This window comes from Dromiciops gliroides, chromosome 2 (genome assembly GCF_019393635.1).
Source record: "Dromiciops gliroides isolate mDroGli1 chromosome 2, mDroGli1.pri, whole genome shotgun sequence".
NCBI lineage: Eukaryota > Metazoa > Chordata > Mammalia > Microbiotheria > Microbiotheriidae > Dromiciops > Dromiciops gliroides.
In genome coordinates this window covers 293,799,455-293,818,711 of record NC_057862.1, presented here as the reverse complement: position 1 = coordinate 293,818,711, position 19,257 = coordinate 293,799,455, and the positions used below count along the sequence as shown (strand labels likewise).

Genomic DNA, 19,257 nt, shown 5'->3' with positions numbered 1-19,257 from the left:
TCAGGCTGTTTACCTCCTATAAACTTTTCCTTTTTTCAAGTCCAGTCAAAATTTTCCACCCAATTGAAATTATGGTTGTAATATACTAAGCCCCAAGTTATTCTCCTGCTTTTCCCAAGAAGCTCAACATCTTGTTCCACCATCTTCTCCCCAACTCCTGAACTTACTCCAGTATCTTCTTAGATACTCCCTCAAACATCCCAATTCTTCAGCTTTCTTAAATCACAAGACCCAATCCTTCACTCTACTTCAGCCATACACAAAAATAGTGAAGTCACACACTAGATCTCACCACTGAACCACAAATGTTCTACTTCCCTAATTAGAAGTTCTGGCATTCCCCTATCTGACCATAATCTCCTATTGTTCCATTTCTCTCTAGCCTTCACTTCTCCTAAATTTGTTCTCTACCCTGAAGATATTCAATCTCTCCACTTCTCAATACCTTCTCAGATCACGACCACTATTCTGAATTCACTTTCTTCTCTCTCCAACTTCAAATCAATAGTCAGCCATTTCAACTCTGCCCCAAGTTCCTTGCCTCCTTGACAACCTTTTCTTGCCACTTGCAACTTTTGTCCACTATCCATTTCCTTTACTCCTACTCACAAACCACTGAACAAAACTATAGGAAGGACTATTACAAATTAAAGTTATCTAACCTCAACTGGACCCTCACTATAAGGCAGTCCTTTTATTCCTCTCTGATTCCCTTTCTCACTTGCCACAGAAACTATTCCAAACCTTCTCTTCCCTCCAGCCCTTCCCCACCCCCAACATCCCTCCCCCTTCTTAGGTGAGGGCTTTGTCTCTTTACTTAAAAAAAAAAAAGAAGAAAAAAGGCCATTTGATGAGCTCCCTCATCATTTCAGCTCAAAACAACCCCCAAGACTCTCTTCCTTTCCTTTAGTCTCTGACAAAGAAATGGCCTACCTATGTCCTTATCAAGGCCACCCTCTCTGTGTGTGCTCTCTTTTTTTTGCATTTTTTTTTTACGGGGCAATGGGGGTTAAGTGACTTGCCCAGGGTCACACAGCTAGTAAGTGTCTGAGGCTGGATTTGAACTCAGGTCCTCCTGAATCCAGGGCTTTGCCCTGCGCCACCTAGCCGCCCCTCTGTATGTGCTCTTGATCCCATTCCGTCCTTAATTATGCCCCATCTCTCGAATCTTCAACCTTACCCTATAAACTTCTTCCTTCCCTATAGCCTTAAAACATGCCCTCTTTCCCTAAAAATAAATAAATAAATAAATAAATAAATAAATAAGAACAAAAAAACCCCAAACCAAACCAAAACCCTTGTTAGGCCCTATCATACCCTCAAGCTTCTGTCCTTTCTCCTAAGCCAAATTCCTGGGAAAAGCTGTCTTCACTTCACTATTAACTGTCTTCACTTCTCTTTTTTCCATCCTTTACAATTTGATTTCTGACCTTATCACTCAACTGAATCTGTACTCTCCAAAGTTACCAATGATCTCATGACAAATCAGATGTTTCCCAGTCCTTCTCAACGTAGCTAATCTATGTGCTGTTTATGACACTGTTAACAACCTTCTCCTCCTCTCTGGGTTTTTGTGACACTTTTTCCTGATTTTCCAACTAGTCTAACATTCCCTCTTAATCATTCATTTCACATCCCCCAACCATAGGTATTAAAGATTCTGTCCTAGGCCCACATCTCAGTAACCACATCAGATGACAATGGTTTAACTATCACCACTATCTAGGTGACTCATATCTATATAATCAGGCCTGTCTCTCTGGTAAACTTCAGTCTCCTACCACTATTGGATATTTCAAAATAGATATACCAAGACATCTTAAACTCAGCTGTCTGAATCTGTACTCATTCCCTCCACCCTACCCCCTTTCCAAATTTCCCTATGTCTGTTGAAGCCACCACCATTCTTCCAGGTTCATAACTTTTAGACACATCTCAGGCACAGTCTTCTTAATAAAGCCTTTTTTTGTGGAACAATGAGGGTTAAGTGACTTGCCCAAAGTCACACAGCTAGCGTCAAGTGTCTGGGGCTAGATTTGAACTCAGGTCCTCCTAGCTGCCTCCAATAAAGCCTTTATGCCAACTGCTAGTACCCTCCCTCCCAAACTACCTTGTATTTATGCTGTTACATGTACTGTTCCCCTCTCTCCATTAAAAGGTAAGCACCAGGGGCAGCTAAGTGTCGAAGTGGATAGAGCACTGGCCCTGGAGTCAGGAGTACCTGAGTTCAAATCCAGCCTCAGACACTTAACACTTACTAGCTGTGTGACCCTGGGCAAGTCACTTAACCCCAATTACTTCACTAAAAAAAAAAAAAAAAAGGTAAGCACCAAGAGGCATCGGCAGCCAGGTGGTGGCAGTGGATAAAATACTAGCCTTGAATTCAGGAGGACCTGAGTTTAAATCCAGCCTCAAGCACTTGACACTTACTAGCTGTGTGACCCCTGGGCAAGTCACTTAACCCTCATTGCCCCACCAAAAAATAAAATAAAAGGTAAATTCCTTAAAAGTATAGATGGTTTATTTCTTTGTGCTTTTATTCCCAGGGCCTAGCACAGTGCTTGGTACATGGAAGTTGCTTCATGCTTAATTCACCACTATTAGGCATTTTTATGGTGGTTACAAAGTTTTAAAATTTTAACAGTAACTAAAATAACAAGAGTACTTTTGCCTTTTGTTTTCAATATTTATGGAACCATCATAAAGGCTAAAGGAGAATAACTTCAAGTCACATGCAAATTATATGACTAAGCATCCTATTTACCTGTAATCTAGATGTTCATCTGTTTGTGTATATTCAGGCCCCTGCAGGCAAGAATTTAGTTTAAAAGTCTCCTAACTCTTCCTTTAAATTTTGAGTCTCCAGGCTTTTAAATTTCCCATCACAGAGCAGCACATGCTATTTTGCAACGATCATTGGAAACGTGGGATGACAACTCTAGACGTTTTAAGCATTGCCTAAAATTGGACTACTGGCTTCCGAAACATCACGTAAGATATTTGGTGAGACTCCTTGTTTTTACACAAATTCCAGCAAAGGATGATTTATTACCTAATGCACATTTTCAACTTATAAACATGTGAATGACCTGTAGTTTTGAGTAGTCAACTACTTCTGGGCAGTGGCCAAATTGAATGTGTGCCCCCAACTTTCCATCTGTTTAAATGTCTTTTAATGCTTCAATGTTTTCCTTGGAAAATTCACACTTTCTTTCTCGTGTGTGTGTGTGTGTGTGTGTACATATACATACATACATATAAGGGGGTGGGAAAATCAGATGACTCCCGGTGATAATGCAGTTTTTCTCACATGGCATATTAGCCAAAGGAAAAAAACAACATTCTTTAAGATCATCAGCTGCTGCATCTTGAAAACCCGTTGTCTGATCCACTTCGTTCTCTTCGTCAGCCCGGCCAGAAGCAGGCCCCCCCCCCCCCCCCCCGGCCTCGCCGCGGACTCTGACCCCATGGGCTTCCAACTTGGCAGGAAGAGGCTTGAGGTTCAAAGCCTCAAGAGCATCAGCTCCACCTAACGAAGATAACCGAGACCGAGGCCTCTGCCAGGAAGCCGACCGGGGGTGGGGGGTGGGGGCGGGGGTACGGACGGGAGGACCCGGTTGGGGCGAAACGAAAACCTCTCCTCGGTTTACCTTGGCCCCGGAAAGGGAGGGAAGGGATTACAGATAACATCTTCTGACACCTCCCCCTCCCACACACCTCCCAAGCTTATGGGGTTTTTGCCCTGAGAGCTTAGACGGAAAGAGAGGCACAAGCGAGGAGAAAACACCCCGTTTTCTGGGCAGGGCCAGGACGGGGTGGGGACAAGGGGTCCCCGATTCTCCCCCGCCGGCAAGGGCGGCTCTTCGCCTCAGTTTTGGACGGTCTGCGTTTTCACACGTCGCATCCAGCCGCCCCCTCTTCCTCTCCCAGGCTCCGCCGCTGCCCCCAACGGCGGCTAACGTTCCCGGGCACCAGGGGCTCCCCTCTCTCCGCACACCCCGTCCCGGGCAACGGCAGCCGGCGCCGGGCCACCCGGCCCCTAAGGTCGCCCAGCGGCCCGGCTTTGCAGCTCCCTTGGCCCGGCCTCTGTCACGCCTGGCTTCTTCCTCGCACTGAAGCCGATGGAGAGAACTCGCGACCACAGTCGGGAGCCGACCCTCGAAAGCGCGAGAGTGAGGGAAAGCAGAGGTCTGGAGGACCAGACGAGGGACAAACGTTAGAGGGCACGTGACCGGAGGAGGAGACGAAAGCTCAGCCAATGGCAAAGCGCCGTCCCCGACAGTAGGACGGCGCTGGGGCCTGAGTGGGGCGGGGTGCGGAAACCCGGCACAGCGGAACGGGGCGGGGCCGGGGGCGGGGAAAGGGAATGGGGGTGGGGTTTTGAGAGGGGGAGGGGAAGGGGGTGGGGGGCGGTCAGGGCTGGGGGGGAGGGGCGAAGAGACGCCGCCGCCGCCGCCGCCGCCGCGGCTGCAGCAGCCTCTGGGAGCCTGGAAAAGGGGAAGCGAGGGCGAGGGAGGGACTCAGTCCCCGGCAAGGCGGCGGCGGGGGTGGCGGCTGTGAAGGCGGCAGGAGGGCAGAGGGAGGCAGCGTCAGGGGCGCTGCTGCTGCTGCTGCTGCTGCTCCTGCTGGTGCTGCTGCTGGAGGCGGCGGTGGCGGAGGAGGAGGAGGAAGAGGCGGCGGCGGCGGCGGCGGCGCAGGAGGAGGTGGCAGGGGCGGGCGGCCCGCACCAGCCATGCCGAATAAAAACAAGAAGGAGAAAGTGAGTCCGGGGCCCCTGCCGGTCCGCCGAGCCAGCGGTGGGGACTGGGACTGGGGGCCGGGCCTGGAGGCGGGAGGGGAGAAGAAGAAACTGCCCCTGTGGGGACGGGGCCTAGTGTGGGGGCCCGGGCGCCGCCCCCCTGAGACGAGAACTCGCCGACAACTTCTGCTCCTGGCTGGGGGCCCATCTGCGCTTCCCCCGCCCGCCGGGACCCCAGCCCCGGGCAATGACAACTGATGCTCCGGAGTTAGTCACCCTGGAAGCGGGGCCAGCGCGGAAGTACCGGGGGTACCCAAGGCCTCGGACGGGGCAGCGGGAGCTCTCCCTCCCGACGGCCTAACCTTAGGTCCACCCTCCGCCCCCCAGTCCCCTGAGTTGGTAAATCTCAAGCAAGTCGGGGGGGGGCACCCTTCCCCATCCGCCCACGCCCGGGCGACTGGTGGCGCCCACACCTCGCCCCCACTGCTCCTCTCCAGGCCCCTGGGGATCAGTGACAGCAGCCCGAGATTGTCCTGGAAGGAAAAGCTGCGGGGGGGGGGCGGGTGCGGCTGCCCCGGGAAACGGCATCTGGCGTCCACAGTCGGTGCCTCCCCCGCCCCAGAACCTCTCCAGAGCAGCGGCAGCGGGGGTGGGGGGGGGGGGGGAAGGATGATACCGGCTGCAGAGATGCTTTAGAACATGCTTCCTAGTCCAGGAGAAGAGGGCGAAGCAACAGCAGCAGCCGTCGAGGGGCTTGGGGCTGGGGGGAGTCCTGCGAACTCCAGGCAGAGAGAGGAGGGTTTGGGAAATCAGCCCTGGACACCAAACTTCCTTTGCTCACCGTAGTTGTCTAGTGGATCCCTCGTGATCATGAGGAATTTGGTGTCCCTTCAGAGAGACTTTCTAGGGCTATAAAATAGTATTATTATCCTGCATTGTGATGATGGGTATGTGTGATGATATGTATTTTTGCTGCGTTAGCTTTTTTGTTTTGGTTTCAGGTGGCGCTGTATAGCATTTTTGTGTCACCTTAGAAACCACCATCATTGGAGTTTAGGGAAAGGGAAAAGGAAGGGGACTTTTGACACATACAACACCATATATAATTGCATAGATCTTGCGTTTGTTTTGTTGCTTTTTCTGGTAGTCTTGGCAGCAAAAACTAAAAAGAATAAATGTCTTGTAGTCTATTACATCTCTCAAAAGTGGTATATTATAGAACTTTTTGGATAATATTAAAATGAGATATAACTATAGGTTCTTCAGAGTTTTAAAACTATTAGCAGTTTTGCAGACTCAAAAATATAAAACAACTAACCTGCTTGATGTTTTCTCAGGAACCAGCAAAATCGGGGAAAAGTGGAAAAAGTACAAAAGAAGGACAAGATGCTGTAGAACAGGAGGTAATTTTTCTTAACTCTTGTGTTTTGACTTTAGTCAAACATTTTTGGTGCTGGCAATTAGCAAAACTAAGAGTGGCCGAACCCAGAATACTTGGCATTTCCCCCCAAATTGGACTTTTGGCTTAGGCCATCCCTTCTTTGTATTTACTTAGGAAATATTTGGGAATATGGAAATTTGAAAATTCATATTTGGAAAATTAAGGAATAGGGATGTTTAAATGAAAAGTTCAACAATGTAGTTGTGTAATCCCAAAGGCCTCTTTTCCCTCTTCCTCCTAACAGACCTGATATTGTTTCTGTCAGTCAGGCATGTTTCTCTGACACATGTTCTACTTATCCCTCTTAGTTGCTGGTTCTCCTTTTCAGCTGCTGGACCAATTTCTTTTTAATCTGCCAGGAGCCTATATCAGCTGTTGATTCTTTGCCCTCTCACTCCTCCTCCTCCTCCTCCCCCCCCCCCCATCTCAACACACTCTTCAGTTGCTTATAAAATTCCACCTGCCCCCCTTCAACTGCTAGGGAGTATACCTGTTCTAGGCTCTTCTTTTCTATGATATTGGTTAATTGATCTTTTACCCTTGCCTGTCTCTTAACCACCCCACCTCCCATTTAAAAAATCTGTAGTTGTTTTTGTAAATCATTTTTAGCCTTTTGTTAATGTTCTCCTATTAGTGTTCTATTTTAGTGTTAGTTCACACTTTTTTGTCCCATTGTGCATGTTACTTTTGCTGATTCGTGACAGAGTAAATTCCAAATTGTACTTGTATGTGACTACAGCCTATTTTTTAAGTGCTGTTCCGTATTTACTGATGATGTCATTGACCTACTGTCAGGACAGTTGCCTTTGAGTCATTTTAACTTGTGGATTTCCACAATCACCACTTTGTTTTGCCCATTGGGTCTCTGGACTGAAAGAAGATGACCAACTGGCTGGGCTCAGGAACCTAAATCACACTGTCTAAAAGAACAGCTAATAGGCACATTGAGTTAGGCTTCTTAGCATAAGAAACAGTCTTATTTAGCCTGGTGGTTCCAAGAGCTGGCTTCTGAACAGACCTAGTCCAAACACCTTGACATTCATTTATATTCCCATTTAAATTAAATTAGAATTAGTGAGAGTCAGTTTAGGAATTATACTTAAGATTTTTTGAGTCATGTAAGAAACTTTAATAGGTTCCATTGAAACTAATTTTTTCAATATGAAGTATTTTTCTTTATTATATATGTATATGTATGTATATATTATGTATCCATATACACACATAAATGCATACATACATACATATGTGTATAGGTACTTGACTCTTATGGCAGTTTTTATCTTTCCATTTTTTTCCTTGACCACTCATCATACTTTAGATCTCCCTCCTTTGCAGTTAGGGAGTGCAAAGTAATTTTAATGTTAAACGTAACAATTAGGAAGATAAATCTCCTGGTCCCCCCAAGCATAGAAGTACATTGAAAATTTTTAATAATATACTTTTGAATTATTTATACCAATTTTTTTTCTACTCTTTCATTGTTATAGCTAACCAAGAGTTGACTCTAGTAACCATTGTAATTGCATATATTGGTTAGCATATTCTTTGAATCAGTTCATTTAAATTGGCATAGTAGATACAGGGTGGCCTTGGAGTCGAGAAGACCTGGGGTAATTTCCTGCCTCTGCATTGAGCATTGTACAGGTTACTTCACCTCTGTGCTCCAGGCAATTATTTTTTAAAATAAATTTTTAGTTGCTATATTTTGTTTATACCACACCTACATTTGTCCAGGTAGTCCTCCCTTTACTCTTTGTATATTTCAATCCCTTAAAAAAAAAGAATAAGAAAATGGATTAAAAACAGCTTGTCAAACTTAACTACATATTGGACAAAGTCTGGCATTAAATGTAGATTCCCATAGAACCCTCCCCTCCCTCTCTAAGGAAATGTGGGGCAGACAGTTCTTTAAGACTTTAAGTGAGTGGTAAAACTCTGCTCTGCCTCAGAGGAGGGGGTTTCCACATCAGGAGTTCCTACAGGGAGAGTTTCCCAGGAGGTAAATGTTCCTTTTACCAACCTTGACCTGTCCAGTAACTGCCAAAGTTTCATAGTTATTCTCCACTCTCTCCTTGATATCCAGGGTATGTGCTGGCAGAGAGGAGATTGATATGATTTTAGAGTACTGTATTTGGAGTCAGAGAACTTGGGTACAAATTCCAGCTCTGCTGCTAATTACCTGGACAAGTCATTTAAGCTTCATGGGTCTCAGTATCTTATTCTATAAAATGAGAGAGGCAGATTAGATGATTTCTAAGGTTCCTTCTTGCTCTAAATCCTGTAATATTCCTCTAGTAAGGGCTTACAAGCATTTCAGTGTGTTTATTTTAGTTACCCAGATTTTATTGCAGGGGAAAAATCAGAGTTGGAGACTACTAAATTCAAATTAGGATTTGAACCCAAAAAGCTATTAGTAGCTTAAAGGTCTGAGAGACACTTAACAGTAGTTTTGTAAAGCAAGTCTATTGGGATCATTTTGTCTACTGAGATCTAACTTCATTCTTTACTTCTCTACCACCAGGATTGCTTTAAAAGTTAGAACTAGAGAACCTGAAGTTACCTTGGATATTTTCTTGACATGATAAAGGATACACTATTTTGAATTACTTGAAGTAATGTTAACTGAGCAACTTTTCTTTTTTTAAAGAATTAAAAAAAATTTTTTTCAGTGCGACAAACATTTATTTTATTTTTTCCAGTTACGTGTAAGGGTAGTTTTCAACATTCATTTTCTTTCCTTTTCTTTTTTTTTTTTTGGTGAGGCAATTGGGGTTAAGTGACTTACCCAGGGTCACACAGCTAGTAAATGTTAAATGTCTGAAGCCGGATTTGAACTCAGCTCCTCCTGAATCCAGGGCCGGTGCTTTATCCACTGCGCCATCTAGCTGCCCCTTCATCATTCATTTTCAAAAGATTGAGTTCCAAATTTTTCTCCCTCCCTCCCTTTCCTCCCCCCTCCACAAGACATCAACCAGGTTATATATGTACAATCCACAAGTGCTCTTTTTATCAGTTCTTTCTATGGGAATGGATAGTATGCTTCATCATTAGTCCCTTGGAATTGTCTTGGATCATTGTATTGCTGAGAGTAGTTGTCATTCACAATTGCTCATAGAAAAATACTGCTGTCACTGTGCACAATGTCCTCCCAGTTCTGCTCACTTCACTGTACATCAGTTCATATGAGTCTTTCCAGGTTTTTCTGGGAAACTGAGCAACTTTTAATTCCACCTGACCCCTTATATTGGTCCTTGTTCATTTACTGCTCCTTCATAGCTTTTCTGCTTGCTACCTTTCTTCCAGTTCTACCTACTTGTTATTGTATGAAAATGAATGAAAAAGCATTTATTAAGTACTTACTATGAGCCAAGCACAGGACTAAGCATTTATTAAATGTTTGACTTAGTGTGTGGTCAACTAAGCCGTTACTACATATTTCTAATTTCTTTTCTATCCTATTATTACAGTTATGTGTGAATATTTCAAATGGGAATCTTAAATAAGTTTGAAATTTCCTGGCCTCATTTTAAAGCCTTCTTCATTTAATATCTATCTTTACAATTATTGTTTTTCAGCACAGTGCTCTGTAAGTAGTAGGTAGGCCCTTAATGATAAAATGTTTGCTGAAATGAGTTGAATATTCCATGAGTTTGCCCTAAGTCAGAGCAGTGTACCCCTCTTGGAGCTCCATGTGAGAAGAAAGAACATGAATCCAACCCAAAGGTCAAATTGCCATTTGAATTTAAAAAGCACCAGGAAGGAAATTGTTCAAGAATTTTACTTTTTGTACTGATGGTTCATTTTGTTTCAAATGTTTGAATGATTCTTATAACTTCTCTCTTCACTGAAGAGAACTCAAGGGGGAAGTTGACTTAAAGTGCAAAAAGAAGACTTTAGGTTGAATATAAAAAAAGTTGCTTAATGGATTCTGGATAAGGGGAAATGAAATCTTCCAAATTGATTGGTACTAAGAACAAAGTTATGTAGTGGAAGGAAACCTGGGGTGGGAAGCAGATGATGCAGATTCTAGTTGCATAGCTGCTTCAAACTTGCCCTTTGACCTGACCTTGGACAGGTCACTTGACCTCTTGGTGTCATAAGTTTCTTCTCTCTAAAATGAAGAATGACTTCTGAAATTCTTTTCACTTAAAATTCCCTGCTCTTATAGGTGATATCCATTTGGGTGGTTTAGGAGGAATATTGCTTAAAAAGAACTAGATAACGTATGGAAGTTCTCTACAGAAAGGGTTAACCTTTCATGGACTCCTTTGGCTATCTGGTGAAGCCTGTAGACCCCTTCTTAGAATGTTTTGAGAATACATAGGATTACAAAAGAAACCAGTTATGTTGCAATACAGTTATCAACATATTAAAAAAGGAAACAAGTTTATGGGTCCAGTGTTAAGAATCCCCTCTATATAGTTATTTGGATGTTTTCACTTTTGAATGCAGCAAAATACTATAATTGTAATGGCTTTAGTTACTTGTATTGAATTTTTTTTTTTTTTGGTGAAGCAATTGGGGTTAAATGACTTGCTAGTCACACAGCTAGTGTCAAGTGTCTGAGACTGGATTTGAACTCAGGTCCCCCTGACCCCAGGGCTGGTGCTCTATCCACTGTGCCACCTAGCTGCCCCTCTTGTATTGAATCTTACAGCTTTGTGTTTATCTCCCTTTCCTTCTGTCATCTTCTGTACTACTCCACCCCCATAGCTTGTTTGTAGCTATTGTTAAGAAACTATCATAAATGGACTCCAAAATCAATTCATATCAGAATATGATTTGAAAATTGGCAAAGGGAAACAGTTCTTAGAGAATGGTTTATATTTTCTCAGTTTGTAATATCCAGATCTTTGCAAATGAAAGTAAGAATTTTTTTGTCATAATCTTTGTAAATTGGTTTGTTTTTCTAAATTTAGTTGTATAGAAGTAAACTGTATATGTAATGATGCTCCTTTAATGCCACTTATATATTCCTTGCTGGTTTTTTTTGCTTGTTACTTTAAAAATAAATTTAGTGCATCTGCAAAGTACCTACTTTTAAACACATTAGTTTCATTTTTTTCCTTCTTTGTTATATTAGGTGTATTTACTGTATTAGTTAGGTTTAGAAAGTCTCTGTAGCAACTTTATAATGCCTGTTGCCAAAGAGAAGGCCTGTGATGGTTCTTAGGTTTTGCCCTATTATCTTTTGTTGTCACCTCATACCTTTTTGACAGCAACTTTTAACAACTTTCCTTGGTTCCTCATGTGTCCAATCAGCCCCAAAATTCTTGCCATCATTCCTTTTCAGATTCTCACCAATATGGGGCGGGTAGGTGGCACAGTGGATAAAGCACCGGCCCTGGATTCAGGAGTACCTGAGTTCAAATCCGGCCTCAGACACTTGACACTTACTAGCTGTGGGACCCTGGGCAAGTCACTTAACCCCCATTGCCCCACAAAAAAAAAAAAGAAAGAAAGAAAAGATTCTCACCAATACGTCACTTTTTATTTCTGGTGACATCAACCTTGTCCCTTCATTATTACAATAGTCTGTCCCTGCTTTAGACCCTTTTTCTGCCAACCACCCAGCACAATCATGTTGGTCTCCTCATAAATCTTCAATGACTTCATTGCCTCCTGGGTGTCAGACTCATCCCTACAGGTCATATGTTGACAGTTTAAAAATGTAATGTTATCTATGTTTTATTGTATTTTTATTTTGTTAAATATTTCTCAGTTACATTTTTATCTGGTTTGAGCAGTAATTTGGTCTGTAGGCCATTTCTTTGACACCTGTGGCCTAAAAGATAAACCTCAAATTCCGTAGCTTGACATTCGAGACCTCTATGGTTTATCCCCTACTTAGTTTTTTTTAGCCTTAACTACTACTCTTCTATAGGAATAGATCCTAGTATATTCTGGCTTTAAACTGATGCAATTGGCAAATAACATTGGTTCTCACAATTAAAAATGCTTCATAATTTGTCAGTTTTAGGTTTCAAATGTGGTTTGTTTGGGTTTTTTTGGTGAGGCAATTGGGGTTAAGTGACTTGCCCAAGGTCACACAGCTAGTAAGTGTCAAGTGTCTGAGGCCAGATTTGAACTCAGGTCCTCCTGAATCCAGGGCCAGTGCTCTATCCACTGTACCACCTAGCTGCCCCTTCAAATGTGTTTTGTCCCAAGTTTTACCACTCTTACCCTTTGCTCCTTGGGAACTTGGGCAGGAAGCAAAGGTAACGGGTTTTTTTTGGTTTTTTCTTGTTTTTTTTTTTAAATCCAATGACCATCTCTTGGAATTATATTCTTGTAGGGCATTAGTACTGCTATGATTGGGTAACTGATTACCCAGCTTCTTTTTCCTGCTTTCTTTCCCATCAACCTGTCCTTTACTTAGTGTTTTGCCAGGAACTTGAGGAATGAGGTTTTTTTGACCATTCTTTACCATCTTTTGCCAGTCTTTCAGCAGTCCTAATTTGGGTTACAACCTGAAGTTAAGAACCAGTGTCCTACATCCGTATTCCACAACTGTACTGCTCTTCATTGTTCCTGTCACCAGCCTTGCACCTTCCTACCTTTAAAAAAATTTTTTGTGCTCTAATCCTCTCTTCAATACCTTTCTCCCTGTTCTTTGTCAGAATCCTACTACTGTCAGGTCTGGCATAAATACCACTCTCCCTGACTTAGACTCTAGTCCCATGTCTTTATTCCCTGATTTCTTATAACATTTGCTGTCTGTATCACTTATTTGGTATTTAAAATATTATGTAAATTTTTTATGCAGATGTGACTTGTCTGTACAAGTTCTCAGAAGTGAAGAAATAATTTATCAAGGAATCTAGTTAGAGAAAAACAAGAATGAAGCTTCCATGAGGATAGTAACTAACTCTCACTTTATTTTCCTCACTGTGCCTTGTACATAGGATGTGTTGAAGTTCTTAATTATTTGGTGGATTTTTAAAGCATTTATTAAATCAGTTTAACTTAGATTGAAAGTAGGAAGAATTGATAAATCAGGAGTCAAATAGATTTGAAATCATGGTAATTAAGTTGAAGAGATGCATTTTTACTATAAATTTTATTTTCACTTTAACAAATATAGGTATATGAACAAGAGGATAAGAACATTTATAAAAGTGTTTAGGCTGAAACAACCCCCCAAACTCCTGAAGATTGTAAGTTATTGTTCCTTTATCTACAACTTTCATTATTTATTGTGAAACATACCACAAAAGATGACTGCTCTAACTTTAACACTGTAGTACTACTTAACATGCTACTGAATGGTGCTGGAGGAAATCAAACCCTGCTAATTGTATCCTCTTCAGATTTGTTATCTAACCTCAACTGGGCCCTCATTGCAGCAAGGCAGTCTTTTTCCTTAATTGATTTTCTATCACACTTCCCAAAGTTGCTGTTCTAAACTTTCTCCTCTCAAGCCTCCTATTCCACTCCTCTCTGGCAAGGGCTCCCTGATCTTTCATATGCTACATCTCAAGCCCCCTTAAGATCAGTGTTCATTTTAAATTCCTTTACTTTGGGCTTTAATGAAGGAGGTGACCCTTCTCCTTGCTTCAGCCAGCTCTTCTGCCTCCATCCTTGATCACCCTCCCCATCTTCTCCAGGAGATTTCTCCTACCATAACATTTTGAACTGGATATTCTCAAACTCAAAATGTCTGAAATGGAGCTCATTGTCCTTCTCCCTTCCCCTCCAAAACATGCTTTTTCTGACCTCCATTTCTGTCAGGGGTACCGGTTACCAGGTGGTCACCTTCAACTCACTCTCCTTCATTCCATGTAACCAATCAGTTAACAAATCTTGTCAATTCTCCCTCTGTGTGATCTCTTGGTTTTTTTTCCTCTACTAATGCAGCTACCACCCTAACTCAGGTCCTTATTTCCCTCACTCTTCCAAGATTATTACAATAATCATCTAGTTGATTGTCCCTGTCTCAAGTGTTCCCAGCTGCTCTGGTCTACCTTGACTCAGCTGCCAAAGTAACCTTAAAACTCAGGGCTAATCATGTCATTGTTCTGCTCAGTAAACTGCAGTAGTTCACAGTTGCTTGGTTTCTCAGGTTCTTAATCTCTTGAGTTTTTTGTTGCCATTGTATGGAACTAATTACTTTATTTAGCCTCAGCTTTTGTGGGAGAATCCAGAACCAATCACTTTATGGAGACACTGAACTTATTTATGAACAAAAGATACAGGGGGGCAGCTAGGTGGCACCGGCCCTGGAGTCAGGAGTACCTGAGTTCAAATCTGGCCTCAGACACTTAACACTTACTAGCTGTGTGATCCTGGGCAAGTCACTTAACCCCAGTTGCCTCACTAAAAAAAAAAAAGATACAGGAAGAAACAACAAAGCTCTTTTTACATGCATCATTTTGGGAGTCATGAGCCCCCTTGTATTGTCAGGCCTTTTCTCTTATACTCCTGGGTAGCAAAATAAGGGTGTACACACATAGACTTATATGTGTTATCTACTATATAACATCACCTCCTTGAGGGCAGGGATTTCTATCAAATGTATGAGCCTTCCACAACTTGACTCCAACCTGTCTTATTCCTGTCAAATTTGCCTTCTTACTGTTAAATCGAATACTATATTGCATTTCCTATCCCTGTGTATTTGGACAAACCATCCCCTGGCCTGCAATGAACTTCCTCCTCACTTCTACCTCTTAGAATCCCATTTCCTTCAAAGCTTAGCTAAGTGTGACCTCCTACATGAGTCCTTTCCTGATCTCTTTTCTAGCTACTAGTGCCTTCTTCGGACCCCCTTTCCCTCAGTTATCTTGTCTTTGTTTGGTTTTATTGTTTTCCATTATAGAATGTAAACTCCTTAAAGATGGAGATTTTCATTTTTGTCTTTGTACCCGCTGCACCTAAATACACTGCCAAGACACGTTGTAAACGCTAAATAATTATCGTTTGGGAGCAGCCATATGTTCTCCCCAACCCCAGTATGGTTTTTGGTTGTTGTTGTTTTGTTTTTTTTGCGGGGCTATGGGGGTTAAGTGACTTGCCCAGGGTCACACAGCTACTAAGTGTCAAGTGTCTGAGGCTGGATTTGAACTCAGGTACTCCTGAATCCAGGGCTGGTGCTTTATCCACTGCGCCACCTAGCTGCCCCCTCCCCCCCCAGTATGTTTTGATCTTTATTATATATAAAATGTGAATTTGGTGCTCTATTCTCACATGGTTGAGTGTATAAATTCTTTGATTTTGTTTTTGTTACCAATTTTTTTTCTATGACTGGATTTTATAGGGAAGATTTTAGAACAAATTATATATAGAGGTAAATAAGAGTTTACACAGTGGATTTTTTAAAGGAAAATTTTTATATAAAGGGAAGAAAAAAAGGCAATACAGAGGACATATTTCAGCACAAATGTAGATCTGACCAGATAGAAACTGCATATGCTGTGCATTTATACACTTCTAAAATGAAAACATTTCCAAACTCATTTTGCCACCGGAGGGCATAAGAGAACAGGCCTGACAACAATTCAATGTGTATTTCTTATGATACAAAAAATGGTCCATCTAAAAAGAGCTTTCCTGTTCTTGTGTATTTGTAAAAATAAGTTCAGAGTTATGAGTTTTCCCTTAAACATCATGATTAAGTAAAATAATTAGTACACTGGCAACAAAAAACTCAAATGACTATAAAACCAGAGGAACCAAGCAGTTTTATAAATAAGATCAGTATATAGAGACCTAACTTACTAGTTGTTAGTGTGGTATTAGTTACCACACTGTTGAGCACTATAGACACAAGATAAAAATAAAAATCACAGCCATTTCATAAATTTTCAAGAAAAGAAGGAAAGGAAAGATAGTAACATAGATGAAGTAAAAAAGAATGAGGGAATATCTATTCTTACCCCAGCTAAGATTTAGATACTAGAAGATCCCCATACATTCTCACGGACTTACCAACAGACATCCATTGTCATGCTTCCCAGGCACACAAATTTCTGACCTTAGGAGCCCAAAACCTTTCTCCCTACCCAGTAATAATCCAGCCAGATTTGATCCATGAAGCTTTTTCTTTTTTTCTTAAAAAATTTATTTTTAAAAAAATTCTGCACTTAAACATCAAAAAATAGCATTTTCAAAAAATAGCATTTTCATGTATACAGAACAGAAAAATGCTAATTATATAAGAATTTGTGAATCTGTTACATGCAAGTTGCTTTTTAAAAAGTTATATTAAGGGGCAGCTAGGTGGCGCAGTGGATAGAACACTGGCCCTGGAGTCAGGAGGACCTGAGTTCAAAGCCAGCCACAGTCACTTAACACTTACTAGCTGTGTGACCTTGGGCAAGTCACTTAACCCCAATTGCCTCACCAAAAAAAAAAAAGTTATATTAATAAATTCACCATGTTATTTTCCAAACTACCCTGCTTGCCAATGTTTCCTTCTAAATTCCTGTTCTCTGCTATATTTCTCTTTAATGCTTCAATGACCTTGTTTTCTTGGGAGATGAGAACATTATCACCAGCTCTGCTCCCTAACTCCATGTTCTTCTCCATACCCAATTAAAAAAAAATTTGCACAAAACCAATCCATACATAGACTGTATTCAAAATTTATGCTGATCCATCATCTCTCTATCAAGAGGTGGGTAGCATTCTTCATTATTGGTCCTCTGGAAACATGGTTGGTAATGGCAGTGATCAAAAGTCCTAAGTCTTTTCACATTGTTTTTCTTTACTGTGGTGTTACTATATAATTGTTCTCTGTTTTTATCACTCTGCATCATTTATACAAGTTTCCCCAGGTTTCTCTAAGTTGTCTCTTTCATTACTGTTCTATATTTTGATTTGTTCATCTATTTCCCCAATTGATGGTTGCCCATTTTGTTTCAAGTTTGTAAATTTCCTACAACAAAAAAGCACTTCTGTAACTATTTGTGTAAATATAGATCCCCTCCCTCTTTGATCTTTTCCGGCCATAGGCTTAACAGTGTTATCACAGGGTTGAAGTGTATGCACTTTTGGGGTAAAATTCCATGTTGCTTTCCAGAATGATTGAACCAATTCACTTCTCCACCAACAGTATGTTAGTTTTGGAGGACAAAAACAGGCAGTTCTGGAAGAAATGCAAACTATCTGTTAGTGAATGGCTCTTCTCATATATTTGAATCAGTTCCTTTACCTTAGATATCCATCTTTTTATCAGAGAGACTTGCCACAAATTTTTTTTTTCCTCAAGCAGTTATTTCCCTTTGATTTTATTAAGGCAAAATGTTTTCAATTTTATGTAATCAAAATTTTTCATATTATCTTTTATGTTCCTCTTTATCCCTTGTTTGGTCACAAACTCTTCCCCCATTCACAACTGTGAAAGGCATTTCCTTTCTCCCAATTCTTGTAATTTGTGTATGATGTAACCTTTTTTAAATCAAAGACACGTATCCGTTTGGAACTTATCTTGGTATCTGCTGTTATATGTTGTACATTGTTGGTCTAAACTGACTTTTTTGCCAGATTAATTTCATGTTTGTGTCTCCCTAACTGGTTGAATTCATTCTTGCTAGTCCTTGTCCTTTATCTCTCATTTCTTTTGTGGCTAAACTCCTTGAGAGGCCATCTACAATAGCTAACCTCTGTTTCCTTTCCTCCCACTCTCTGAAGTATCTGCAGTCTGGCTTCTGACCTCATCATTCAACAGACATTACTCTCTTCAGAGTCACTAATGATATCTTAATTACCAAATCTAACGTTGCCTTTTCTCAGTCCTTATCCTTGACCTCCCCAAAGCCTTTAATACTGTTGATCACACTCTTTTCCTTGATACTCTGTTTCTTTGGTTTTCATGACTCTGCTCTCCACTGGTTCTCCTCCTACCACTCCTCTATTTCCATTGCTGGATCTTATAATTGTGGGTGTCTCCCAAGGCTCCATCCAGGACCCTCTTCTCTCTCTGTACTATTTCACTTATGAATTCACCAGTTCTTATGGTTTGATTTATCTCTTTGCAAAAGACTCCCACCTCTGCTCTAGTCTCTTGACTTTTGCATCTTTAGCTGCCTAATGGACATCTTGAACTGTATGTCCCATAGACATCTGGAATTCAACATATCCAACACTAAACTCATCTGTCACCCAGAACTATCCTCTTTTCTAATTTCCCTATTGTGGTGGAAAGGATAAACATTCTTCCAGGCACCCAGGCTCACAACCTAGTTGTCATCCATACTCCTTACTGTCTCACCTCCCATAACCAATCAATTGCCAAGTCTTGTTGTTTATGCCTTAATATGTCTCTTGTATACACCCCCTTCTCTCTTCTGACACTGCCACCACTCCTTTTACAGTCCCATAACACCTCCCACTTTGACTTTTGCAGCAGCCTGCTGGTTGGCCTCACTGCCTCAAGTCTCTTGCCATTCCAGGCCATCCTCCATAACAAATCTACTGTCTCCCTATTATTGCCTCTGGGATCAAATATAAAATGCTCTGTTTGGCTTTCAAAGCCCTCCATTGCTGCTTACTACTTTTCCAGACTCTTTATACCTTACATTCCCCAGCCTATCCCCTCTAGATACACACATCCTTGTTATTCTTAACACAAGACACCCCAGACAACTGTGGGCATTTTTACTGACCGTACCCCATACCTGGAACTTTATTCCTTGCTCAGCTCTATCTCCTGGCTTCCCGGGGTTTTTTCACATCTCAGCTAAAGTCTCACCTTCTGCAAGAAGCCCTTCCCATTCCTCGTTATTCTTAGTCCCTTTCCTCTGAGACTATCCCAAAGTGTTATCTTATATTTATGTTGTTTGTACATAGTTGTTTGCATGGTGTCCCCCCTATTAGATTGGGAACTCCTTGAGAGCAGGGACTGTTTCTTGCCTTTCTTTGATCCCTAGTGCTTAGCACATAGTAGGTATGTAATAAATGCTTATTGGGGGCAGCTAGGTGGCGTAGTGGATAGAGCACTGACCCTGGAGTCAGGAGGACCTGAGTTCAAATCTGGCCTCAGACACTTAACACTTACTAGCTGTGTGACCCTGGGCTAGTTACTTAACCCCAATTGCCTCACCAAAAATAAATAAATAAATGCTTATTGACTGAT

General features: G+C 41.7%; 1 protein-coding gene across 4 annotated transcripts in view; it reads left to right on the top strand.

The window, feature by feature from the left end:
• The first annotated feature begins 4,455 nt into the window (after positions 1–4,455).
• The window catches only part of PPP2R5C (protein phosphatase 2 regulatory subunit B'gamma), a 196,655-nt gene continuing 181,853 nt past the window's right edge, over positions 4,456–19,257 (top strand). Inside the window, exons 1-3 of one of the 4 annotated variants that reach the window (XM_043981615.1) lie at positions 4,456–4,759; positions 6,076–6,141; positions 13,267–13,339. In XM_043981615.1, coding sequence (XP_043837550.1) covers positions 13,271–13,339 — 69 coding nt within the window. In that variant the 5' untranslated portion in view covers positions 4,456–4,759; positions 6,076–6,141; positions 13,267–13,270. Of the gene's footprint in view, positions 4,760–5,558; positions 5,686–6,075; positions 6,142–13,266; positions 13,340–19,257 lie in introns of those variants that run through there. The other 3 variants (XM_043981616.1, XM_043981614.1, XM_043981617.1) reach the window with 3 other exon arrangements.